Source organism: Theropithecus gelada, chromosome 3 (genome assembly GCF_003255815.1).
Source record: "Theropithecus gelada isolate Dixy chromosome 3, Tgel_1.0, whole genome shotgun sequence".
NCBI classification, from domain to species: domain Eukaryota; kingdom Metazoa; phylum Chordata; class Mammalia; order Primates; family Cercopithecidae; genus Theropithecus; species Theropithecus gelada.
In genome coordinates this window covers 20,612,422-20,638,356 of record NC_037670.1, presented here as the reverse complement: position 1 = coordinate 20,638,356, position 25,935 = coordinate 20,612,422, and the positions used below count along the sequence as shown (strand labels likewise).

The following is a 25,935-nucleotide window of genomic DNA, read 5'->3' as shown; positions in this document are numbered from 1 at the left end:
TGCTGTAAGTAGCTCTGGTCTGGCAGGAAGTAGACCCCCAAGTTCCCCAGTCCTTCTTCCTCCAGGGAGCTCTGACAGCAGGAGGGAGGTGAGATGAGGCACCCAGGCCACTGGCCTAGGAGACAGCTGCCTAGGGGTCTGGAAATAGCACCTGATCTGGAAGTTTCCAGGTCCGTGGAGGAGTGGGACTGGCTGCCCTCCCCGGAGCCCTCCCTGGCAGCCAGGCCTGGGAAGTTCTTGGGTTTCCTCCGAGAGTGAGCTCAATAGGCCAGCAGAACTCTGGTCCTGGGCTCTGTCCCCCACTCCTGTCCCTTCCCTTTTCCCGCCTCTTCCTCTGTGGCCTCCAGGAACTGAGTACACAACTTTAATACTGCATTGGGAACCAATAATATTGTAGAAAATATAACTTAAAGGCTTGGCCAGCTCCTACACAACATCCCTGCCTGGAGGTGTCCTGGCCTCTGCTGGACCAGTCCCAGGTGCTAATGAGGGAGGATTAGGAGCAGGAGGGTTGAAGGTGGGGGGCTGCGTCCTTGCACCAGCGGCTCCTGGTGAAAAGAGTGATTGGTAAATGGCCATGGCACATGTGAAGGGAACAGCAGACCTCAGCAACTCCTGTGACCCTCCGGCCACTGCTGACACCCTCCAGCCACCACTCACTCCCTGTGACCAAGACCGACTCCCTCCGGCCACCGCGCACACCCCCTGGACACCATCCACTCCCTCCAGACACTGCTCACACCCTCCAGCCACCGCCAACTCCTTCCGGCCTCTGATCACACCCTCTGGTCACCGCTCGCTCCCTCCAACGACCACTCACACCCTCCGGCTACTGCTCCCTCCCTCCGGCCACCACTCACACCCTCTGTCCAGGTCCCACATCTTCTGATCAGTGCTCACTCCCTCTGGCCACGCCCACACCCTTCAGCCACCACTCACACCCTCTGGCCACCGCTAACACCCTTCGGCCACTGCTCACTCCCTCAAACTACTGTTACTCCCTCCGGCCACCCCTCACACCATCTGGCTGTTGCTCACACCTTCCTGCCACTGCCCACTCCTTCCAACCAGAGCTCATTCCCTCCGGCCACCGCTTACACCCTTTGGCCACCACTCAAAACCTCCGGCCATGGCTCACACAGTCCGGCCACCGCTTATACTATCCAGTCACTGCTTACGCTCTCTGGCCACCGTGGACTCCCTCTGGCCACCGCTCACACTCTCCGGCCACTGCTCACACACTACTGCCACCACTCAGACCCTCCATCCAGGCCTCACACCCCCAAGCCACCAGTCACTCCCTCCGGACACCACTAACACACTATGGCCACCACTCACTCCCTCCGGCCACCACTAACACACTATGGCCACCACTCAGACCCTCCAGCCACCACTAACACACTATGGCCACCACTCACTCCCTCCAGCCACCACTAACACGCTATGGCCACCACTCAGACCCTCCGTCCAGGTCTCACACCCTCTGGCCACTGCTCACTCCCTCCGGCCACTGCTCACACCCACTGCTTTGCCTGGCCTTGCTCTGCTTTTGAGTTTTGTGTATGACATGAGCTGATGCTAATCTGCTGAGCAACCTGCTCCGACAGAAGAATGCCAAATGCACAGTGCACACAGGAGAGATGACGGTAACGGAGCCTCTGGAATTCAGTGGATGACTTCGAGTCACATGACCAGTCAGTGTCCACTCAGACATGCCACACAATGAGGGAAGAAAACATATTATTTGGAATCAAAGGACAAGAATACATCAAGCACCAAATGCTACAAAGAAATCATGAAAATATGCCTTAAATGAGTCATTCATAGATTAACTTCCCCGCGTGTGAAAACAAGTCTTGGAAGTAGAAAGAGTGGGTTTGGTTCTGGTCCCTAGGGATAAAAACGTGCAATGACCGCAATTACGCAGTTCTGGGCTGGTACATCTTTACTGAGCGGCTGTTGGTGGCTTTGCACATGAGGTCACATAACTGCTTATCTCATCAGGAATTTTGCAAGACCCCTGGAGAGAAAACCAAGTGGACCAGTGGGAAAGGCCACACTTGTGAGTTGCTGCTTCTTTTGTTTTTAGTGAAGATCAGAAAGGAACATGAGGCTGGGCATGGTGGCCCATGCCTGTAATCCCCGCACTGTGGGAGGCTAAAGCAGGCACATCATTTGAGGTCAGGAGTTCAAGAGCAGCCTGGCCAACATGGTGAAGCCCCGTCTCTACTAAAAATATAAAAATCAACTGGGCGTGGTGGCAGGTGCCTGTGGTCCCAGCCACTGGGAAAGCTGAGGCAGGAGAATCACTTGAACCGGGGAGGCAGAGGCTGCAGTGAGCAGAGATTTCGCCATTGCACTCCAGCCTGGGCGACAGAGCGAGACTCCATCTCAAAAAAAAAAAAAAAAAGGAGCTGGAATGTTGTGCTGGAATCCGATGGAAGGGCGCCTCTTTCGGGCCTGCTGCTGGTGCCGGAACGCAGAGCTCTGAAGGTGTTTGCTGATGTGCAGGTTCCCACACGGGCGGCCAGGGGAGGATTGGGCTGTCTTCATCACTGCAGGAATGCAGGTTTGTCCCCTCCCTCTTCAGGTTTTTAGGTCTCTCTGTAAATGAAAACAAAGGTGTTACTGTTTTTAGCACTTCCAGCCATCCGTCCAACATGGTGACGGAACAGGCACCTGCATTTTGCCCTACAGGAATTGTGAGGCTGTTCTCCACAATGAAGACAAGGTTGGCCTCCCCCTGGGGCTGCCAGCTGTGAGCGGATCCGAGGCAGGCAGGAAAAGTGCCGACCAGCAAAGCATCTGCAGGTCCCATCTCTGCCCTGTGACCGTGCTGTCACTTCCATAGGAAACCTCTAGGTCTCGGCACTGTGTTCCTAAGTTCTGGTTTGAGTCAGAACAATTTTGTTTTAAGCCCTCAACTAGACAGAGAAAAGTGCTGGATGAAAATGAAGATGAGGCCGCGGTCATGCCACCAACTAGCACACGGGACACTTCCCCGCAAGAGAGTGAGTCCTCGGAAGGCCCTCCCGTTGACATTCCTCACAACGGAACAACTGAAACGCACAGCGGGCCGCTGGAAAGCCCCCCAGGAAAGGCAGTTTCTTCTGAGTCTCCCCTAGGACGTCTGAAGAGGGACTTGGGAAAGGCTGTGTGTGTCTGAGGCCGCGCATCTCACACATGCACTGGTGGGTTGGAGGCAGCGGATGACTAAGGCGTCGTGCAAGGAGCAGGGGCTCCAGGCACCACCAGAGCCAGCGTCACAGACGAGCTCCTCCACCACAGCTTCCCACAGCTTCACCACAATAGGGGAAACTGCCTCCAAGACCCTCCCAGCGCTTCTCAGTGTGCCCTGAAGCCCCCGTGCAACAAATTCACCGGGGTCTTCACCCCAGACCTCCCCATCAGACTCTGGAGAAACGCCCTGCAATCTTCACATTTAACAAACAGCCTGAGAGAGGCTTCTGCACCCCTAAGTGTGAGATCTGTTGATTCCGCTGTGCAGTGGCGCTGGGGCCACGTCGGGGATCTGATGTGACTCACACTCTGCCCTTGTTAGCCGGGGGTCTCATGCAGGTCGCCTCCACTGTAGTACAGGGAGGGTCACAGCCTCTGTGGCCCAGGATGGTGCTGACAGGGGAGGGGCTGAGGCAGCCCCATCGTGGCACCGTCGTGAGCGGGCTCCCCAGGCTGATTTTGAACGTTTTTCTCCAGCTCGCCCACGACAGCTGGAAGACATGGGAGTGGGCTTCTCTGCCTTGCACCTTCAGTGTCTTAAGGAGGACTTTTAGGATCACCGGCTCAGTGCTCAGCCCCTGGGGATCTGTGTCCCGTGAATGCCTCCGCAGACGCGTGCGGAGGACCAGCTTCTCCTTTCCCGCCCTTTGCCCTCTGCACCCACGACCCTTCTGTGCCCCAGGTTCCCACAGAACCCTGAACAGTGAGGAGGTCTCCCATCCAGCTGTCCATCCTGGTCCTTTCTACAGTGCGGGCACGCTGAGCTGAGCTTTGTACTGAAGAGCACTGCAGGCCACTCAGTGCCCGGTACGAGGCCAGGCTGCCTCTCCCAGCAAGGTGAACAGGAGCAAGCACTTTCCACCAAGCCGGAGCACAGCCCTCGCCATGCCCCGAGGGTTGTGACTGTGCTCAGGGCTGCAGGGCAGCAGTGCTGAAGGTGAAACTAGCCCAGGTCTCAGTCCCAGGCCTCGCCCTCTGCCGTGGGTACCGTTCTGTAGTTTCTCAATTAAGGCACAAAATCAATGAGAGCAAAATGGGAATTAACGCCTGAGGCACATTCAGCATCTGATGTCCTTTCTTGGTCAATTTTTTCAAATTAAAGGTTTTTAAAAACGTCCTTGAGCCTTGGAGACAGAAAGCTGACTGGTGGGTGCCAGAGGCTGGGGAGAAGAGTGGAGTGGGGAGCAACTGCGTGCTTCTAGGGTGCCACGTGTCTTTTGGGAGATGAGAATGCTGGGAACTGGCAGAGGTGGCGGCTGCACAGCCCTGGGAATGTGCTGATGCTACAGGGTTGTTCACTTTAAAATGGTGAATTGTATGTTATATAAATTTCACCTGAATTAGGAAGAAAACCGTACTCACTTTGACATCATTGTTAGTTATTGGAAACTACGACTTTAAGCAAAATGATATATAATGAAACCAATTTTTTTCTCATCGACCTTATAACAAAATTACATTGCAAGCAAGGATGTTGCTGGAGGGCCTGTGTACGCTGTTTTTCCTAAAGCTGCAGTTTCCAAGATCCCATCAGCCGTACTGAGTGAGGACCTCCTGTGTTTAAAACCATCCCAAGGAGTGGGGTGAGAGACTCTGAGATCGGGCCAGCAAATGTTTCCCCAGCGCCCACATGAGAAAGGCTCTGTGTTCACCTGCCAGGATCCCAGAGAAGCCCTAAGCCTCCTTCTTCCTCCTCCACCGTCTCAGGGTTCCCCTCCATGCCCGGGTCCTGCCAAGCCAGCCTCGCTGTTTGGTGCCCCCCTGTAGGCCCCTCCCACTTCCACCCCTCCCCCTCCAGGACCGCCCACCCCCACACCACCAATGCAGAGCTCTCCAAGCCCCTCCTGACTGCAGATGCTGCCTCACATCCCTGGCTCTCAGCGAGGTTCCAGCCCCTCAGCGGTCAGGCAGGGTCCTCTCTCGAACTGTCTCAGCCCCTCGCCCCCTCCCATTTTCTCCCTGCTCCTGGCACACAGGGGCACACCTGACCCATCCCCATCCCAGCAGGGGCTCCTCCTCACTGCCTCCTCCTTTCCCATGTCGTGAGGCTCCTTCTTCCTCCCGGCCCCAGCTCCTCTGCCTGCCAGGCTGTACCCACCCAGAGCTGCCCAGGACTAGCTGTGATCTCTGTTTTCAGCACAAGCATCTGACACCCTGGAGCCACCAAATCACTGCTGCTGAACTGACAACCACTTGNCAAGCATCTGACACCCTGGAGCCACCAAATCACTGCTGCTGAACTGACAACCACTTGGTCACTCCCTGGTTCTTTATGGCAAGACCAGGGTTGCATTTAATGAACCCTAGGGGTCAAAAACCAGGGACAATGTGAGCTGGGGAGGGCGCTGCACCCACCTCCATCTGCTCATGGATCCAGTCCAGGAAGGAGGTGACGCGGGTGTACACCCCGGGCTTGTTCGCCTCAGCGCAGCCGATGCCAAAGCTGGTCGCTCCCACTAACTTCCACAGCCTCCTCTCTTGACACACCAGGGGCCCCCCGCTGTCCCCCTGGGTGACAAGAGAGAAGCAAACGTTGGGGGACAGGCACTGCCATGCGAGGTTGCTTTCTGGGGACAGACTGCCATGCGAGGCTGCTTGCTGTGGAGTTGGGATCCCCTTCATGATGTCACAATGGACCACCCAGGTTACAGAAGAAAACCCACCAGCCCGTCCAGACACAGCATCCCCAAGAGAGGATGTCCCTCGACCCCTTTGGGGTGCTGCCTCCAGCTGTGTGTCCCTTCCAGAATGCAGACCCTGACCCTTTGAAGCTCAAGGGCAGCTGGTGAGAGGGAGGGTCCGCCTGGCCAGGGCCCTCAGGTAACCTGTGATCCACCTGCTAGAACTGGAATCCCACCCACTGCACTTTTGGAGGGCCAGATTCACTGGTTCCCTGCTACCTCCCTCCCCTGTGGCCCCCCACAAAGTCAGAATTGGAAGGGAGCAGCACGAGACCCCTCCCACCACCCAGCACCCACGCAGAGCCAGATCACTGGGTAAACACAGGCCTGGCAGCCAGGAGAAGGAGTGATATCTTGAGCAAATTTCTTCTCCACGCCCTGTAAATTTACTTTTTGTTCTGTCACAGGGAAATGCTGGCAAGGGCCTGTCCCAAGGGCTGGGTCACCCTGCCACGGCCCCACCCACCGCTGTGGCCCCGTACCTGGCAGCTGTCCACGCCGCCCTTCAGGTAGCCCGCGCAGAGCATGGAGGGGGAGATGATGCCACCGTACACATCCCTGTGGTTGCAGATCTTGTTGGAAATCAAAGGGACGGCCGCGTGGTTCAGGACAGGGGAGGCGTCACCTGCTTCAAAGCAAGTGAGGGGAGGCGTGTGAGAAGGAAGCCTGGCTCAAAACACAGAGGGCGCGTGCTGGGACCAGGGGGACGAGGGAACGAGGGACGAGGGGGGTGCTCCCTGGTGTGATGCAACAGCAGAAAAGGACAGGGCCCTGCCGGTGGGACGAGTAGATTCCCACTGTCTTGAAGCATGTCAAGCCCAGAGCTTGCCCACCTGTTAGGTGGCCGCAAGGGCCCACTCTGCTTCAAGGCAGGGCCACCGACTCTCCTAAAGTGTCCAAAATGGAGGGGGGGGGGGCAACAGTGGCCAAGGCACCTCCCCAGGGCACCAGCCCAATCAGCCATCAGAATACCCCAAGTTATGGGAGGGAAACTGAGGCTCAGGAAGGTCACTCAGCATCTTTGTGAACTCTGGGATGGTCAGCAGAAAAATGACCCCAAAGACATTCTCACCCCAATCCCCAGAAGCTATGACTGTGTCACCTTACAGGGCAAATGGGACATCGCAGGTTCATTGAGGCACAGGCCTTGAGCGGGGAGATGATCCTGAGTAAGAGGGTGGACCCAACGAAGTCACAGGGGTCTTTGGAGGAGCCAGAGGAGAAGCCGTAATGACAGAGCAGGGACCAGAGTCAGAAAGTCAGAGAGAGATTAGAAGATGTGGCACTGCTGACCTGGAAGACCAAGGAGGGGCACGAGCCAAGCAGTGCGGGCAGAGCGCAGATGCTGGGAAAGGCAGGAGGCAGGTTCCCCGAGGGCCTCCAGGAGAAGCCAGCCCAGCCCACACTTGACACCAGCGCCCTGAGACTGAGTTTGGACCTGTGACCTTCCTAACTATGAGATGATACCTTTGTGTCATTTTAAGCCACGAATTTGGGGTCGTTTGTTGCAACAGTCACAGGAGATTCAATCCACCTGCAGTGGGCCAAGCACGCCCCCGACACGGAGCGATGGACCCCTCCAGCCTAGCTGGTTTATGTGACCCAGGCATCTTGATGTTTTAAAGACTCCATAGATTTCATGGAGACAACAAAATCCCACAATGACAGGACCCTGAGGGGCTGCTCTGAGGAGCACATGGTATCACAAGACACTCAGCTTCCTGCCCGGAACGTGGCGAAGCAGCTCAACGCATTATGGGAGAAGATTCCAGCACAGGCTGGGGCTGAAGCCGCATCAGGACAGGGGCTCGCTGGACCTTTTGTGCTGGACAGAGCAGATTGTCAGCAAGAAGCAAATCTGCAGCAGGATGGAGAATCTCCTGGGAGGATGAAGCTGTTGCACAGCCTCCTCTTCAGAGCCCAGTGTCATTAGAATGACTCCGGTGGGCTGGATGGTCCTGAATGAGAGCCCACCATGAGAGGAAGGGGAGCAAAGATTGGTCTCCCAGCTCCCACCACACACCAGGGGTGCTGGTTCTGATGAAGCTGGAAGGGCCCTGGACCAGTCGCACTGGCTCAGAGCTGAGCCTGGGCCACGTGGGTGGGCTGGAAACTACAGAGAGCTCTGAGTGCCCTCGGCCAGCTGAGCAGCACTGCCAGTGGGCGGGGGGTAAGTAGGCCCCACAGACTCGAAGCATCCGGGTCAGCCCCTGTGTGCCTTCAGCGGGGCGAGGGGCTTAAGTGATCGGTGTTGAGAGGAAAACACTGAACTTCCTGTGTTGGCCTGAACTGTGGGCCCCTCCAAAATATGCCTACCTGCCACTATGGAGCCCAACCTTATTTGGAATAGGGTCTTTGCAGATGTAATTAACGTAAGAATCTCAACATGAGATCTCCCTGCGTTTAGGGTGGACCCTAAATCCAACGACTTGGTGTCCTTATAAGACACAGGAGAGGGAAGTTTGAGATACAGAGACACAGGGGACAAAGCCACAGGAGGACGGACGCTGAGGCTGGAGATCCAGCTACAAGCACAGGAACGCCGGTGCAGCTGCAGCCACCAGAACCCAAGGAAATGGGTCAGAGCCTCCAGGAAAACCACCCTACAGACACCACAGTTGGGTGTGGAAATAAATCTCCACATTTTCTTTTTTTGTTGTTGTTCTTTTTTGTTTTTTGTTTTTTTAAACACAAAGTCTCACTCTGTCACTCAGGATGGAGTATGGTGGAATGATCACAGCTCACTGTAGCTTAGAATTCCTGGACTCAAGCAATCCCACCCCAGCCTCCTGAGTAGCTGGGACCACTGTGTCAGGCTAATGTTTGTTTGTTTGTTTGTTGTTTGTTTGTTTTGAGATGGAGTCTTGCTCTATCACCCAGACTGGAATGGAATGGCGTGATCTTGGCTCACTGCAACCTCTGCCTCCTGGGTTCAAGTGATTCTACAGCCTCAGTCTCCTGAATAGCTGGGATTACAGGTATGTGCCATCATGCCTGGCTAATTTTTATATTTTTAGTAGAGACAGGGTTTCACCATGTTGGCCAGGCTGGTCTCAAACTCCTGACCTCAAGTGATCCACTTGCCTCGGCCTCCCAAAGTGCTGGGATTATAGGCATGAGCCACTGCACCCGGCCCAGACTAATTTTTTATAGAGACAGGGTCTTGCCATGTTGCCCATGTTGGTCTCAAACTCCTGGGCTCAAGCAATCCTCCTGCCTTGGCCTCCCAAAGTCCTGGGATTATAGGTACATGCCACCATGCCTGGCTAATTTCTGTATTTTTTGTAGAGACGATGTCTCTCTATGTTGCCCAGGAGGGTCTCAAACTAATGGCCTCAAGGGATCCCATAGACTTGGCCTCCCAAAGTGCTGGGACTACAGGTGTGAGCGAACACACCTGGCCAATTTCCATCGTTTTGAGCCACCCAGACTGTGAGAATTTGTTACAGCAGCCACAGAAAATGAATCCTCTTCCTACTAACAAAGAAAGTGATTGATGGAAAAACCTAAGACTTGTGACCGGCTCTGTGCCCACACTAAGGAAAGGCGCCCAGGCTTCACTTGCATGGACTATGGTTACTGCCACTCCTGCTTCCCTTATTATTACAGCAATCTCATCTGCTGCTGCTTCTACTTGCTCTTTGTAGGATGAAAGAACACATCTTCCAAAGTCCCACAAGGCAAAGAGTCTTCACAAACACAAATCTTTGAGTTCCAAATGAAGCCTGGGAGTGTTGTCTAGGTGGGCTCTGTATGTCCTCAGTTAACGAGGCTGGGGGTCTGGGCAGGGGAAGGGAAACACCTGCTGTGTTTAAGAAGGTCTAACTCTCTCCTGAGAAGGTCTGCAGTGTCATGTTGTCCCCGTAACAATGGAACCGTGACTCCTGACCCACAGCTCCTCGGCTGACTGTGTCCTGAGCAGTTGACATGCACTCCCTGGCTGGCGTATCTGGGCAGCCCATGGGAACATCACATTGGAACGTTGGGGGAGCCCCCTCCGCAGCCCTCTGGGTTCTGGGTTCCCGGGCTCAGAATCTTGGCTTCAGCCCACTGACCTCCATCCTCTGTGGCCCCCCATCCTGACGTCCAGCACACTTTTCCATCAGGGAAGTTCTCTTCAGAGTTGGGCAGGCACACAGGCTGGATCATCTCTGAAAGGAAACAGTAGTTCTCAACTCAATTGAAGCAGGAGTCCAAGAAAACCATCTCATCTGTGCTTCTGCCTCGGAGGAGCACGAACCATCTCACAAGGGAAGGTCAAGCCCTTGGTTACTTGAAAACGATCAGCTCACAGCAGGAGCCCCTTACCCCATCCACCACTCCCAGAGCACTTAAAACTGTAGAACAGCCCTCCACTGTGGCAGGGTGAGGGAGCCTAGACCAGGGTCAGCACACCTCTTGTGGAAAGGGCTGAATAGTCAATGTTTTGGGCTTTGTAGGCTGTGTGGTCTCTATGGCTGCCATTGGAGCATGAAGACTGCCCCAGGTGATAGGTACCCACATAGGTGTGACTGTGCCCAGTAAAATGTCTATTTACCAAAACACGATGGGGCAGACCTGGCCCTCAGGCCAGCACGTGCCCACTCCTGGTCTAGATCACAGTACACGTGTTGCTTATAGAACATGGCTCCATGAATATTGCTACGGTTCCTGGGACATCTGGAGATGACAAGTTTGCCTGTGTGTAGAGCTGGGTCCTGTGGGCCTCCCCCAAAGCCAGAGTGCTCTGCACATACCTCAGGCTTTCATGTGAACACACCCTAAGGTTCTCCCAAGCTTTTCTGTGCAGCACAATAATGGAGAGGTAGAGAAGGAATGAAAGAACTCACTTGAATTTTTGTCAAAGTACAAGTACTCATTTCCTGTAACCAACATCATTAATAATAGTTGGCAAACTGGCACCACCACAACCATTTTCCTGCCTCTCCGGAAATGTTTGTTTTCGGGCATTACGTGTCCATGAGATGGATGCAGTAGTGACTCTACCAAGTAGAGCCTGCAGCTGGTCTCAGGCCAGGATTCTGCTCCAATAAGAGGGAATTCACCTATTTATTATGCTCTCCCTGTTTTCTTGAGAAGGAGAAAGGGCTTTAATTTATTTGGGAGTGGTCTCCTAGTACTTTGTTTGCATCTACGAGATGTTTGAAAGTTTTATCAGGTGTGTCTCTTCTGGCATTTTCGTAATGTCCAGAGGGCAGGGCTTGACTTTTTCAAGAAACAGGGTGTTTAGGAGCTGCTGGTAGGGAGAGAACTTTTCTGTACTTCCAGGGGGCTGAGGGTGCCCAGCATCTTTCAGCCTGTAAAGAAATGAGAGGATGCCAGCACACCACCTGGCCAGCCTGGGAGGTTCTGTTTCTCAACCGAGATGGCCCCTCTACTTGGAGAAAACAGGCAGGTGGGTGGCACTGGTGGAGGCGACGCATCCCCACTAGGCATCTGGACAGGGAAGGGCTCTTTGTCCCTACAGATGGATGATTCTCTTCCACCACCTAGAGGCCCCAGGTGGTCTGGCCTCAAGAAGCTCTTCCTGCCTCCAGGTGGCACCAACAGGGAGAAGGTGGCACCAGACAAAGCACACAGCCCACGAAGGCTCTAAAATTAAGTTATGGTTGGAACCACAACCCACCAATCTACCTGGCAGAGTCATCAGTGCATTCATTCTGTAGGCCAGGATCTACAAACTACATTTAAACAGGGTAACATTGAAAAGGTACGTAGGACTCAAGTCTGCAAACATGATAGCCACATTGTCCAGGATACAACTGAAAATCACATGAAATCACAAGAACTAGGAACATCACAACTTTAATGAGAAAAAATAATCAACTGATGCCAACACCAACATGAATCAGGAGTTGGAATTATTAATATCTGACAAGGATTATAAAGCAGCCATCATAAGACTGCTTCATTGAGCAATTGCAAATCCTCTTGAAACAAAGGAAGAGTCACAGAACCACATAGAGACCCAGATGTACCATTGAACGTGAGCGGCCCAGTCAGCTTCATGAGGGCGATGTCATTCCCCAGCCTCTTTGGCTTGTACTTGCTGTGGTAGACAATCTTCTCCACCAAGTGGGATGGGGCTGGATTGTCCAGCAGGGAAACTAGACCCACCTGGATGGTCCATGACTTTGGGAGGTACAAGCTGAAATGAGAAGAGCAAGAGGTGAAGCACAGGAAAAGTCTGACCACTGCACTCATTGACCTCAGGTGTCTTGAAAACCTAGGAAGATGGTGGGAGAGGTTATCAGGCAAGAGGTGGTCCCATCACCCTGCTTGTTTATGCTGTATATGTAACTGCACTCTCATGCCCTGCAGAAACACAGACCCACACCCCATGTGTTTCCCAGACAGGCCTCACTCTCAGCACCTCTGAGGTCTTCTTGGCATTTGAGGGCTGAACTCAACGTTGCTCACTGCAAGGAGTCTATCAGGGCCCATTCTTCATCAAACAGCAACAAAATCAGGGGTAAAAATATCAGGGAGAATCATTGTGTTTGGAAGTCTTTTCTGCAGTTTTCTTGCACTCTAAGCTCCTGAGATTTTAAGAAGAAGAGACCCAGTACCTGGCCCCCAACATATTCCCTCTAGCCTCCCTCACTACCATCTCACCCTGTCTCTGCCATAACATGGTCCACTGGAATTAGCTACAGGAAGGTCTAGGTCCTTTCACTTTTGTGGGTTTCCTCCAGCACAAGAGCTTCCTTCCTCCTCCGTCTGTCCTTTCTGTAGGAGCTACAATCCTGAAAACAAGCTCAAGGTCACCAGTCACCACCAGCCGATGATGATGGTCCACAGTGAGACTGGAGGCACCTCTCACCTCTCCAACTGGACATTACTTGGGAGTTGGTCTCTCTGTCTTCCCTCTGGACCTGCTTCTCACCACCCAAAGCAGTCCCGCCCCGACATGACCCAGAAGTGAACAGGGGTCTGGGAAGAAGGTCAGCAGCACTCACTCGTAAACACAGTGTGCAGCGGTGACGATCCACAGGGGCGTGATGACAGAGCCCCCGCACAGGTGGTAGCCCTGGAACTGAAGGCTGGCCTGCCAGGGCCACTGCGAGAGCGAGGACATGTTTCCACCCACGATGCGTGAGCTGTAGCCCCTTCTATGACCACAGGCTACGGAAGGGAACAAGGGCTTGTGGCTCCACCCTGCAGACTTCTTTGGGGGACATGGTGTCACCACCATGCACCTGCTCCTCTCTCCCCATCCTCACTGCCCCCCACCCTCCCAGAGCTCACAGCAGCTGTAAGACAAGTGCTGCAAGGGGGAGCTCAGCAGGGGAGGTGGTCAGGCTCTTGGGGAGACCTGAGGATGGTGGGTGCTGTGGGGGATGTGGTGGGAAAAGCATCTGCCCTACTTGGTCAGTGCCCAGCGTTGGCAGTGCCACACCCCATCCTGTTCCCCCAGTGATGACAACACCCTGGGATGTCAGGAGCAGGCAGGAACCTTCTGCAGCCCCCTCCTCACGGCCGCAGGTGTACACACCTCCCTGACTGCTCCAGACTCCACCCTTGCGGTGTGAACATTCCCCTCTGCCAGGAATAAAGGGTACTGTCCGAGGCCTGGAGTGAGCACTGTGCACGTGTAAGGAGGAAATGGGTACTAAGTCAGGGACTCAAGGCTCTACAGAGTGATGGGACATCATGGGCCTTGGTCCTGTCTGCTGCTAATGAGTTGCTCTGGCTGTCTCCCCCACCTGACAGGTGAGACCAACAGGTGAAGATGACACTGCTCCCCTCGTCCGGCAGGTAGGGGTACACAGAGTTCCCACCTGGCACCCAAGGGGAAGGGACACAGAGCCCCATGGGAGAGAGGACTCAGAGGGCAAGGAGATAGGACTCAGCATGTGCTTGCTTCCCCCGGACCCCTGCCTTTCTAGAACTCTTACCTGTGCACTGCAAGGTAACCACGTGGCCAGAGGCACATCCTTCCCTAAAGCGGAGAAAAAGTAGGCTCCATGAAAAATGCCCCAGGTCTGTGAAAGGAACACTCTTAAAAACTTAATCTTAGGGTAACAGAAAAATAAATTCTATTTCCCCCTCTCTTGAGTATAGATTACAGTTTTAGTCTATGTTAAAAAAAAAAATGAGGATGAGGTCACACAATTCATTCCAAAACACTAGACTGACAGTGAAGTATTGTGTATGCAACGGGCTGTTCTGTATTTCTAAGCTTTAGATAGCTAGTGATAAAGGATGTATAAGGAGATATATTCTATCAACATATCACGCTGTCATTGCGTGGCGATTCAGCCCAATGTTCTCTACCTCCTGGTCCCTGGGGACACAAGAGTGCCCAAGGGACAGCGTGGCAAGCTCTCCAGGACTCCTTGTAGCCTGGGTTCACACACCTGGCAGAGGACTCCTCCCCAGAACAACAAAGTGTGATTGCCCCAAAACTGACAGTCCTATCCCCATCCCCACACACAGGTGGAGACCTGGGTGGGTGCTTTTATAGTGAAGGGAAAAGGATCCCAAAATCTTTGTAATGTTTTCTGCCTTTTGAGCCCCAGCTCATCATGCAAGAGAAAGCTAGTGTCACCAGACCGTGGATTTAGCACCCAAGACATGAGCTGTCCCTCCAGACTGCATGTGGGTCCCAGGTGCTTATTCATCCCCGATGGACAGACCAACAAGCCTGTCATTCCCAGAGCAGAAAATGAGCATCTTAGGGTTTGGGCCAAGGTGTCAGGAAGATAATATGGAATTGGATTCAGAACTCTTGGCTGTATCTGCTATGTACCGTCTAACCTGGGGCAAGGCAGGTGGTCCCTGTAGGTTTCAGCTACCTGATGGTTATTTAAGGACACCTGGTTTTACCTTCCCCATGAGTTGTTGGGGAAAACATGTAAATTAAAGAATGAATGCTAAAATATTTAGTAAACAAAGAAGGATAAATTTCTATCTTAATTTCTGTTTTTCTTTCTTTTACCCTCCCTCTTTTCCTTCCTTCTTTCCTTCCTTCCTTCCTCCCTCCCTCCCTCCCTTCTTTCGTTCCTGTCTTCTTTCCTTCCTTTCTTCCTTCCTTCTTCCCTCTCTTTCTCCCTCCCTCCCTTCCTTCCTTCCTTCGTTCCTTCCTTCCTTCCTTCTTCCATCTCTTCTTCCCTCCCTCCCTCCCTCCCTCCCTCCCTTCCTTCCTTCCTTCCTTCCTTCCTTCCTTCCTCCCTCCCTCCCTCCCTTCCTCTTTTCCTCCCCACCCCCATTCTTTCTTGCCTGCTTTCATTCCCCACACACACCCAGAGTGCCTGTCATGTGACAGTACCTTGTTTACACGCACAGCACTGTTACCCTTCTACTCTATTTCCTTCGCTTTCTTCGTTGGGCCATACTTGCCCAGTTGGGACCAGGTTCTCACATCCCCAGCCTGGTGCATCCACCAGTCTCACCAAGGTGGCCAACTCCCACCTTCCATCTGAGATAACACACGTATGCCTCTTACGTCCTTGTGGAGTTGAGAACAGTGTCACAAATCCAGCAGGTGACTCAATACCCATGCAGACAATAGCATCGCCTGACCACCTACCTCACATATACCGAGTGGTGTAATGCAGTCACCTTGTCGTCTGGCAAGAGGTGATTGATGGACACAAACTCCTCCCGGAACTGCCCCTCCAGCGAGCTTACTCTGAGGTTATCTGAACTTACATAGCTGCAAGCACATTGGAAACACAGACCCAATGTGGTAAATTTACCCTTTGAAGCATTCAGCCCATGTGCGAGTCACAATATGACAGGGATTGTACCTGGGGGATGTCATTTTGTCCCCCCAAACCCGTCAAAGGCTTCCTTTTGCCAAGAGAATGAAGTTCACTCACCCTGGCAAGGCATTCATTCCAGGCCTGCTCTGTTCTGGGATGACCCCCGCTTCTGGCCTGCACCTGACGGCCCTGTCCACCCACCCTGGGCTGCAGCCACACAGTGAGTGACCACCTCCTGATGTCCCTGGATGGGTCACTCTTTGCACATTCCAGTGAACTGCCCTTTGCTTGGCCTGAAGCAAGTCCAGAGGGGAGGTGAGCACAGAAATAGGCGCAGTATTGTCGGGGGGCACCCAAGCAGAGACGCCAAGCTCCCCACGAACAATGAGTTGGAGGAACAGGGGAGACATTTCTTATCTGCCCAGGACCAGCGTGGGGCCCCACTGGAAGAGATGAACACATACAAGAAAGTGATTCCACGAACACCAGAGCCCAGCTCATGTTCACAGTGCCAGGACACAGGTCTTCTGGAGAACAGTGGAGAAAGTGGAGCAAATTTTTTAAAAAGAATCAAATGTTTGGAGAGTCACAAGATGGAAGATGGTGAATAAACAGCCACGTTCTCCTTTCTTTGTGAAATGAACAAAACATAGTGCAGTAGCTTGTTGTCATGGCGAACACACCAGCTTATCAGTAGGATTTCTTCAGCTTACTGTAAATGCTGTGGGATGTGTACGTAGAATACAAAGTTCAGTCGACTTTGAGTTTTGAGGAAAATGTAATCAAGGCAGCAGGCACGACCTTCGCAGGGAAGAGAAATGCCCGATGGGGAAGCTCTCAGCTGTGTGCAGTGTGTGTGTGTGTGTGTGTGTGTGCGTGTGTGTGTGTGTGTGTACCTCTTCCTCCTTGTCTCTGAGGAGTAATATATAATTCCTGAAGGTGTTAGTGTGGATGATTTTTGCTGTTCTCATTGAACTTGAATTGCAGCTCATTTCTGAATCTCAGTTGGTGTGGAGGGAGAAGGAGGCAGACCTCAGGGCTGGAGGCTGGAGGGCATTTTGGCTTCCACCGGCTTTGGGGAAAGAGAGCCGAGAATATGATGCATGGAATTTGAAAACTGAGACTGGAGGACTCAGGGCAGTGTGGCTTTAATGACCCCATCTACTTGAGGGCAAAGCAGAATGCAGCCTGCTTGCTTTGAGTGCTGAGACTTGAGAGCAAAGGGGAGTAAGGAGGCTGCTAGGGGAACCCGTGAAAGTACAGCGGCTGTAGGAAGTCAGAAGGAAGGGGCCAGGGAAGAGAAGGAGGCCCATGCCTGGGCCAAAAATGTGTCACCCCAATGCAAAAAATCATGTAGGCAACACAAACACTAAAAAGTGAACAGTCAGCTGTTATAGTTCTTTGTTCTACATGTTGCTAAACAACTGTTTTGGATGATTTTGTCTTCACTAAATTTCTGACTTTCAACAATTGGTTCTGTGGGGTTCTTGGGGAAGCCAGGAAGCTACTCTAGGAGCTGCAAGCTGAGGAGCTGGAGGTTTTTTGGTTTTGTTTTTGTTTTTTTGTTTTTCACTGTGAAGCTTTTTATTGCATGTGTGCATCTCCGATCCTGGCCTGGCCCTAAGAACCCCCAAACATGCCATTTCCCATGTGCCTTGAGCAAGTCACTTAGCCTGTCTGGCCTTGGTTTGCTTGCCTGTGAAGTGAGGATGATATCGGGCATCCTAAGGTGGCTGCGAGGATGGAATCTGAGAGCGTTAAAGCACCCAATAGTGCCCAACTAAACGGTAGTTGTCTTTCTTCATTGTTATTCTCTCTGTGTTTTGCCCATGGGTTGGAATTGCTCTTTAACTTACCTTGGGAAACCCAGCTGGGCACAGGCAACATTTGCGTAGTGACCCTTCCAGTCATCGGAGCACATGGTCTTCCACGAAGCAGCTGTGAACACCTGGAGCACGGCATTCTGACCGCTCACGCGGACTGGCCGATGTGCAGAGAGAAAGGCTTGTTAGTGGCAGGTGGAACCCTGAGACCGCAGGCCGGGGTTTCTCCACAGCCAGCTCAAACCCCTCCTCTGCCACATCTGACCCACTTCTTGTCCACAGCAGCCTCCCCATCACAGAGCAGGGACTCTGGACCCCTGAGACTTCTCGGTGGTCTCATCTTATTGCTTCTGTGGTCTCCCCAAGTGAGGCAGAGCTCCATGGAAGGCCCTCCGTGACCCCCAGTCCAACATGTCTTTGGGCAAATGCCAGTTCAATCCCAGCTGAGGACATGGCCTAAAAATGGCAATGACTTGGACCCATTTTACAGATGGGAAGGGTCAGGGTTGGCTTCTGCTGCTTCCTTCTACTTCCCCGGGGAAGAGCCATGACCTTACCACAGCGGTACTCGTCCTCCCCGTCTCTGCAATCTGAGACTCCGTCACATCGAGCTGTCAGCTCAATACACTTAAAGGATGAGCGACACCTGTACTTCCCGGAGCAGTCGAAGTGGACTGGGAAAGGGAGGAAGGCAGGAATTCACCAACAGCTCTTTCAGAGTGCCACACGAGCAACTGTCCACCTGCCACACGGCACGGAGCTGCCCGTGAATAATGAAACTTGTGTTGAAATTGCATCCCTGTCAGCAGCCTGTTTCCTGAAGCCCAGTTTCTGTTTTGAATTCCAAGGGGTGGGGCTGCTGTGCCCCACTTGGTCTCGCTAAGTGGCCTGGCCCAGGAACCACAACGCGAGGTGAACTGAGACTCTGGAGGGCTCAAAGTCAAGAGAGAAACTGCATAGCTGGGGGCCGACCTGCTGAACCGGCCGAGCAAGGAGTCCTGACTGAGAACTGCTCAGGCCTTCCTGGTTTCTCTTACCGAGGGTAAAAAGTGAACGAGCTGTGGACCACACAGTGGGGCAGGTGGCGAATTAAACTGACCTGTGATTCAGGTATTTGAAAGAAAAATTGTTCCCTATTAGAGACCCTTCGTCCAAATGACCCACTTTCTCAAAAGTCACATGCACCTTATTGTAAAAGCAGCTGATGTGCCTGCATTGCTTGAATGGGCCGCTTTGTCTTCTCCCTGCTGCCCCGGTCAGTGCCTCCTTCCCACCTGCGGGATTCTATTTCATCAGCTGCCTTTGGCCACTCCTAACCAGGCAGGTTCCTTGGTGACAAAGCCATGAGCATGGCCAGCAGCCCTTGCTGCACCCCAGTCTGGCTTTACATTCATGTGGGCAAATAAAACTTCAAGTCAGCAAACCAAAAGGATGTTTGCCTCCAGTAATTAAGGCTGGGCAGCAGCAAAATGCCTGGGCAAGAGGGGGCGCTCATGAAAGTTTAACTACTTGGCTAGGTATTTGAGATCCTACTAAATAATGAATTGTACTCACTGCCCAGACCAATGGCCAGTGCTAATATCAATGCAATGATCCCAATGACGATGATTGGAAAAAACTTCAATGGCAGCAGTGACAGGATCTGTGCGGCAACGGCATCTGCATCTGAAAACCGGAAAGGAGAAGAGCAGAAAGTCACAGAGCTTGACTTGGAGTGGCATGGAACTTACACATTAGCTATCCATTCCCCCTCCCCTCTTTGCAGAGAAGTCTCAGCCCAAAGAAAGGTGCCTTAATTAGGGAAAGGGCCACCAACCATGGGGCACATTCTTTAGAAGTTCAGTCCTACCTGCTCCACCTCTGACCCGGTTATTCCATGGGGGATGAGGGGATGGTGCTACGGGTTGAATAGTATCCCCCAGAAAGACACGTTGAGGTCTTAACTCTTAGTACCTCAGAATGACATCTTATTTGGAGATGGACTGGAGAGTCTTTACAAAGTCATCTAGTTAAAATGAGGTCATTAGGGTGGGCTCTAATCCAAAGTGACTGTTGTCCTTATAAAAAGGGGAAAACAGCTGGGTGTAGTGGCTCACTCCTGTAATCCCAGCACTTTGGGAGGCTGAAGCAGGTGGGTCACTTGAGGTGAGTTTAGACCAGCCTGGCCAACATGGTGAAACCCCATCTCTACTAAAAATACAAAAATTAGCTGGGCATGATGGTGGGCACCTGTAATCCCAATTACTCAGGAGGCTGAGGCATGAGAATCACTTGAACCCAGGAGGCAGAGGTTGCAGTGAGCCAAGATCACGCCAATGCACTCCAGCCTGAGCAACAAGAGAGAAACTCTGTCTCCAAAAAACAAAACAAAAAAAAAAAAAAGGGGAAATCAGGACACAGGGACAAACATACATGAAGGGAAGAGGATGGGAGGAGGCACAGGCAGAAGTCAGCCTCATGAAGATGAAGGCAGAGATGGGAGCAATGCATCTACATGCCAAGAAATGCCAAATATTATTGGCAAACCACCAGGAGCTAGGAAGAGGCAGGGCATAGTGCTCCATGGGTTTAAGAGGGAGTATGGCCTTGATGACACCTTGGAATTTGGACTTCCGGCCTCCAGAACTAAGACAACAAATGCCTGTTGTTTTAAGTCACCCAGTTTTGGGGACTTTGTTTCAGCAGTTCTAGGACACTAATATGGAGGGGAAGTAGCATCCCAGTTTCCAAGGCTGTTCCCCTGCAAAGGAGGGTGTGAAACCCACACAGGGGGCTTGCAGGCAGAGGTAGGGCTGAGATCTCCCAGAGGGGATGCAAGGACAAGATGTTGATTTTGTTTGTTTGTTTAAATTTTTTCTTATAGAGATGGGGATCTCACTATGTTGCCCACACTGATATCAAACTCCTGGGCTCTGGTGATTCTCCCCACTCGGCCTTCCAAAGTACTGGGATTACAGGCGTAAGCCACCATGTCCAGCTGAGGACAGGCTGTTGATACACCATTCTTCACAGTTGCTGTGCACAGACACTGACAGCTTTCATTCCAGATCATCTCTTCAAGGTTGTGTGTAGAGCAAACAGCCTTGGAAGATACAGAAAGTGTCTCCCTCCAGAGCAAGAGGCAGCTTTGTTTACTGTTCAGTTTAACAAATGTAATGTCTTCCTCCAGAGTAAAGTTTGCACGGGTCTGCTTTCAGACCATTATAAAGATGAGGGTTCTCTTGACTCTGGGATATACAGCAGCAATGCAAACCGCTTGCATGTGCAGCATACACGTAGGCAGCTCCACATGTCTCTGTGAGACAGAGAAGGCAAAGGCAGCCAGCACAAACAGGATGCTTGTGCCCCTTGCTGCACTGAGAGGAACAGAGTCCTTTGTCTCTGACCCAGGACTCTCGTGTCTTCCAAAGCACCCATGAAACTGTGGCAGGCTAAATTTTGGCTTGCAAGTAGGGTGACATCTCAGACCCTTTACAATTCTTGCCTCCAGAACCAGGCAAATCTAGTGGACAATATGTAAGGAGTGTCCAGATGCCTGGACAGAAGTATAAGCCTCTCTGGGCAGCAGAAGAATTCCCACTAGCACTCTTCCCTCCTGGGGAGAGCAGGCCCCTTCACATAAATTACTTCATCAATCCTGAAAATGCATGAATACCCAAGTTGTCTTTGTTAAAAATTAGGAAGATTGGAATCCAGAAAGGGGAGAGAAGCCTGCCCAGGGCACACAATTGCCCAGGATGAGACTAGCGCCTGCCTCTCTCCTCCTAGTCTTAGACATGTTGAGCCAAGAACTCTCTCATGGAAGAGCTAAAAAGATCTTTCCCTGCCTATCCATGGAGACTCACAACTTCACCCTCTGGCAATAAGGAGTGTGATTATAAAACGATCAGTATCAGCTGAGGCTGCCTAAGAAAGAAGAGAATTTGAAGACAAAAATGATGAAAAGACGTGGAATGCGAGGAGAAAAGAGTGTGCGGAGGGGAGGGTGAGCGGGAGATGGAGGAAGGGCAGGGAAATAGGAGCTGCACGTCGCAGATGTGGAGGCTGCGAGGAGGACGAGAGACCGTGGCCAGCTCTGTGTTTCAGGCCTGGACAAGCTCAGTGGTTTGTTGAGTCTGCATTCTCCATACCTAGAACAGCAGGGGACACACCGTAGTCCTTGATAAACATGTGCTAGATGAATGAATGAATGACATCATGATAATGAAGGCGGTTTTAATTCAGGGTCTGAGACCAAGTCCTTCCAGGACAGCCCATCTGTGGTGGTGAGCGCGTAGAAAGGATCCTCGCTCCACCCTCACACCTCAATCCCCCGCACACTAACGATTCTCCTCTATGAGGATGCCTATCCTCCGTCTTACTCTTAGAAATCTTCAGGAACCCCAGGAATGACCTCTTCGCGTTCCACCTGCTCTGTATCTAAGTCAGATTTAGAAAATGACCCCAAATTGTCAAGTCAAAGATTGACATTTAATAGAAACGTTGTATCAGTTCCCGTTTGCTCTGCTTCTCTGCCAGGCTGCCCTGAGGGCACTGCAGGTGCCCCACGTCTCCTCCGTACTTGGTCCTTGAGGGCATTGCCTGGAATAAACAACAAAATGCACAGTATTTCTCCAAAGAAGGAATGCAAGTGGCACACAAGTGTGAAAAAGCTTTCAACTTCTTGACCAGCCTGCCCAACATGGTGAAACCTGCCTCTACTAAAAATACAAAAATTAGCGGGGTGCGGTGGCATGTGCCTGTAATCCCAGCTACTCAGGAGGCTGAGGCAGGAGAATCGCTTGAACCCGGGAGGTGGAGGTTGCAGTGAGCCAAGATCACGCCATTGCACTCCAGCCTGGGTGACAGAGTGAGACTCCATCTCAAGGAAAAAAAAAAACAAAACAAAACTTTCGACTTCTTGAGAAATGAAAACGATGAACAATGCAAATTAGACATAACTATGTACAAACTTCACAATGATTCACATAAAGTGAAAGGAAATGGCCCCCCACCTACAGTCACAGGGGTAGAAATTGTATAAACTTCCCGACTGTATAAACTTAGACACCAGAAAGCTCAAAAACAGATGAAAGTTTTGACCTAGCAGTTCCACTTCTAGGAATTTATCCCAAAATGTCACCATGGATATACACAAATATCGACCCCCAAGGACACTTAGAAGAATGGCGCTTATAATATTGATGCACAGGAAATAGACCAAATTACCCACAAAAAAGAACGGATGAAATAACAAATGAGGTACATACGTAATGGAGTACCTATAGGAGGACAAGATGATATAGAAAAGGGGTGGCGAGCTTTTTCTGTAAAGGACCAGATAGTAAATATAGTACTTAAACTTTATGGACCATGTGGTCTGTCCTAACAACCCCACTCTGTTGTTATGGCATGAAAGCAGCCACAGACGGTATGTGAACAAATGAGTGTGTCTGTGTTCCAATAAAACTTTATTTACAAAAGCAAGGGGTGGGCCAGATTTGACCCATCAGCCATAGTTTGTCAACATCTAGAAAATATTTAATTATTTAATGCCATAGAAAGGTGAAGGTGATATTGTTAAAAATTTTTAAAAGCTTCAAAATAACACAAATAGTACATGTTACTTTCAAGAGGAAATATAGATATATAGATAGAAAAAGGCAAGAAATTCAATAGAACATTGCTAATAGGATTATCTCTGAGTAATGGTGCCATTGTGGGTAATTTTTTAAAATCTTTTTGATGAACTGTATTTTCTAAATTGTTCTTCTAATGAACAATGCATTGTTCTATTTACAAGGAAAAGTTTTTGTTCCTCCCCACTACTTAGTCATAGCAAAATAATCAAAAAATAAGAGAAAGGAATATTATAATGCTATCAATATTTATATTATTTATATTATAAAATATTAGGAACAACTATAGGTCAAACTATGACCACATGGCTATGTAAATTGCATATCTACTTAATGGAATATTGTGATTCCATAAGAAAAAATTTATAAAAACCTTTTAAGGAAAAAAACCCACCTACCTATATCTGTACTGTGCATGAAACCACACATATTAGCAAAAGCAGGAAGAGACTTTGCAGATGTAAAAACCAGGTAAGTTTTGGGGGTCAGGTGATTGCAAGATTTTTTTTTCTTTCATTGACACTTACACTAATTTTGAGCCATATTTTTAAATAGTGTGTCTTTTCAGTTACTTGAAATCTTTTCTCCCACCTCCCATCCTTTCCAAACCTTCTCCAAGCCAATTTTCCAGGTGGTTTAAAAGAAATCATTAGGGTGACCCCCACTCCCGCTTTCTGGAACCTCAGGCAGAGCTCCTGTGGTTCCTCCCCAGAACCAATGGGTCAGGAATCTGCCTGCGTCCAAGCCCTGACTTCCAGAACCAGCAACCCCACAGCTCCCTTTGACCAGTCCTGACCATCTCTGGTCAAAAAGATCCTAGCCATATAGGTTGCTAGAGAGTCCACTGTTTTACCAGGCATTTGTGACTTATTTACAAAACCAACTTTTTCCTTCAGTTCTTAGGAGCCACTCTGTCATCTGCTGCTCTATTTTAATCTAGGCCTCTAATATCTTTGGCAACACATCCAGTTTATCCTGAGTTTTCAGAAGGACTGGTGGCCGCTGCTTCTCAGGACTTCCTGGAGGGCTCAGAGATTTCCTGGCCAGGATCTGACCTCCTTCAAGATTGACAGGGCAATTGTGGAGCCCCAGTCTCTGAAAACCTCCAACAAGGGAAGAAAACACCCATCTCCAGGGAGAGAGCAAGGGGCTTAACCAAACGGTCCCCTCTCCAATACCCCTTCTCCCCGAGATTCCGCAGGTCTAAGGAAGACCAGTCTATGGGTGTCAGAACGGCTGGGAAGATACTTCCCCGACAGGGACAGTTAGCCACATTGGTCATCTACATGGGGCACGTGTGGTCAGAAATCACAGGGTCCTCACCTGGGTCTACTTACCTGGTGCAACAGGACTTATTTTCAAATCATCAAGGCCAAAAAGCGATCGGAATGAGAAGGGGGCTTCAGTGGCAGGCGGATCATTTTCCCCCATGGTGACTATTTCAGGACCTCTGACCTCCGGCTCCACCTCCACCTCTATCTCCTTAGCCAAGGAAGAACAGAAAGCATTTGTTCCCCTATTTATAATTGTAGCATCAGGTGCATCTTGGTCATACGATAAATCTTTGAAATTCGACAGTCTACACAAAGCGCATTCAGTATCGATTAACCGAAAACACTCGTCTGGTGAGAATGCATTTTTGTCTGAGCTACAGCAGATAACAGAAAACCTTCTAGAATTAGCAAAAAAAAAAAAAAAAAAAAAGTATGAACTTAATTCTGCTAAGACAACGACTTTCCCGCTGTTTGTCCAACCAATCTTCAAATCGATTGCTTTAGAGAGATTCCCTCTCACCATTTAGAAGTTACCATATCGTTATTCTTCAGAAGATAAATTACTCTCAAAGCCCTTTCCATCGCTTTTTTGCGATTGTTTTCACCTGTCCCACATAAACGCAATTCTTTCCCTGTGCATGTGTACACCTACCATAAGCATAAGTTGTTTCGGTACTCACATAATTCCCGAGTCCCAAAAATGTAGATGGCACCACAGAAGAGATAGTAGGCAACAGTATTACTAGCTTCGCATAAACACAGACCTTTCCTGGCTCACACGGGCGTGACCTAATTAAGAATGAAAGTATCCAAGCCATCCGGTGCTCCGTCCTTCCCCCACATAGCAAAGTGGGGAGTGGCTTTGGACCGACGGGTTGCATCAAAACAACCCTGGGGCTGTGTTTCCTATGAAACAATTCCACCTATCACAACGCCAAAGACCAGAGACCTTTCCAAGTCATTCCCAGTAACTCTGAGAGAGCAGAGGAAGTAGAAAAATAGCAGATGGTTCCCAATTAAACTCCAGTTCCCTCTCCCAGGTATCAGGGATGGCTGCTCTGGGAACCTGCTTCCTCCAAGCGCTAAAATCCACAGGGTCTCCAGCAGGCACATCAACACAGATACTCAGATCATCCGCTTTCATTCCCTCTGTGACTACCTGTTGTAACGTTTGAAATTCCAAAGGAAACTAGCAAAGTCATTTGAAACAAACCGTGTTTCCCAAGGTCATAGTAAAATCTAAACAAGAGTTTCGTGCCAAAAATGTTTATTTCATTTCTATCGCAAGAAGAGCTTGGAAGACTATCTTAGAAAAACAAGAAGTTCATATTGGGCCATTTTTTTTGGCTTTCATTCTTGCTGATACCTCTGTTTACTGTCAGCATATAGCAAATTACATAGTTTATCCACATAAACAGAGTAAGAATAAGTGGAAAAATGGCTTCCAAAAGATGGAACCCGGGTGAGAACGTCCCCTCCCAAACAGGCTATGGTTGGCAGGCTCTACAACATTGAGAAATGTTGAGAAGCATCTTCTCTCCCCACATCCATTTTACTCACCATTTCTGGAGCTGCCATCATTAAAAGCAGAA

At 50.7% G+C, this 25,935-nt stretch overlaps 1 protein-coding gene across 2 annotated transcripts; it reads right to left on the bottom strand.

Annotated features, from left to right (window-relative positions):
- Positions 1 to 1,720: 1,720 nt before the first annotated feature.
- Positions 1,721 to 25,935, bottom strand: TMPRSS3 (transmembrane serine protease 3). Of its 2 annotated transcripts, none has more exons than XM_025380335.1 (13): positions 25,024 to 25,935; positions 24,407 to 24,551; positions 19,006 to 19,116; positions 18,009 to 18,125; positions 17,485 to 17,608; positions 15,454 to 15,579; positions 13,820 to 13,863; positions 12,881 to 13,046; positions 11,900 to 12,069; positions 9,977 to 10,072; positions 6,404 to 6,549; positions 5,596 to 5,748; positions 1,721 to 2,604 (listed from the first exon to the last, which is right to left on the bottom strand). In XM_025380335.1, the coding sequence occupies exons 1-13, from the start codon at positions 25,222 to 25,224 to the stop codon at positions 2,587 to 2,589; spliced, it is 1,617 nt and encodes a 538-aa protein (XP_025236120.1). In that variant the 5' UTR covers positions 25,225 to 25,935; the 3' UTR covers positions 1,721 to 2,586. The 2 variants fall into 2 exon arrangements, with proteins under 2 accessions (XP_025236120.1, XP_025236121.1); XM_025380336.1 differs by having other exon boundaries at positions 6,404 to 6,546; positions 25,024 to 25,320.

Bases quoted from the DNA above. Each gene is read 5' to 3' on its own strand.
- TMPRSS3 (XM_025380335.1), bottom strand. From the start codon at position 25,224: ATGCAACCCGTCGGTCCAAAGCCACTCCCCACTTTGCTATGTGGGGGA. The intron at 18,126-19,005 runs GTGAGTACAATT...TCCCTTTCCCAG, and splicing joins ACTGGCCATTGGTCTGGGCA to TCCACTTCGACTGCTCCGGG. The intron at 6,550-9,976 runs GTCAGTGGGCTG...CTTGCTTTGAAG, and splicing joins GGGGGCCACAGAGGATGGAG to CAGGTGACGCCTCCCCTGTC.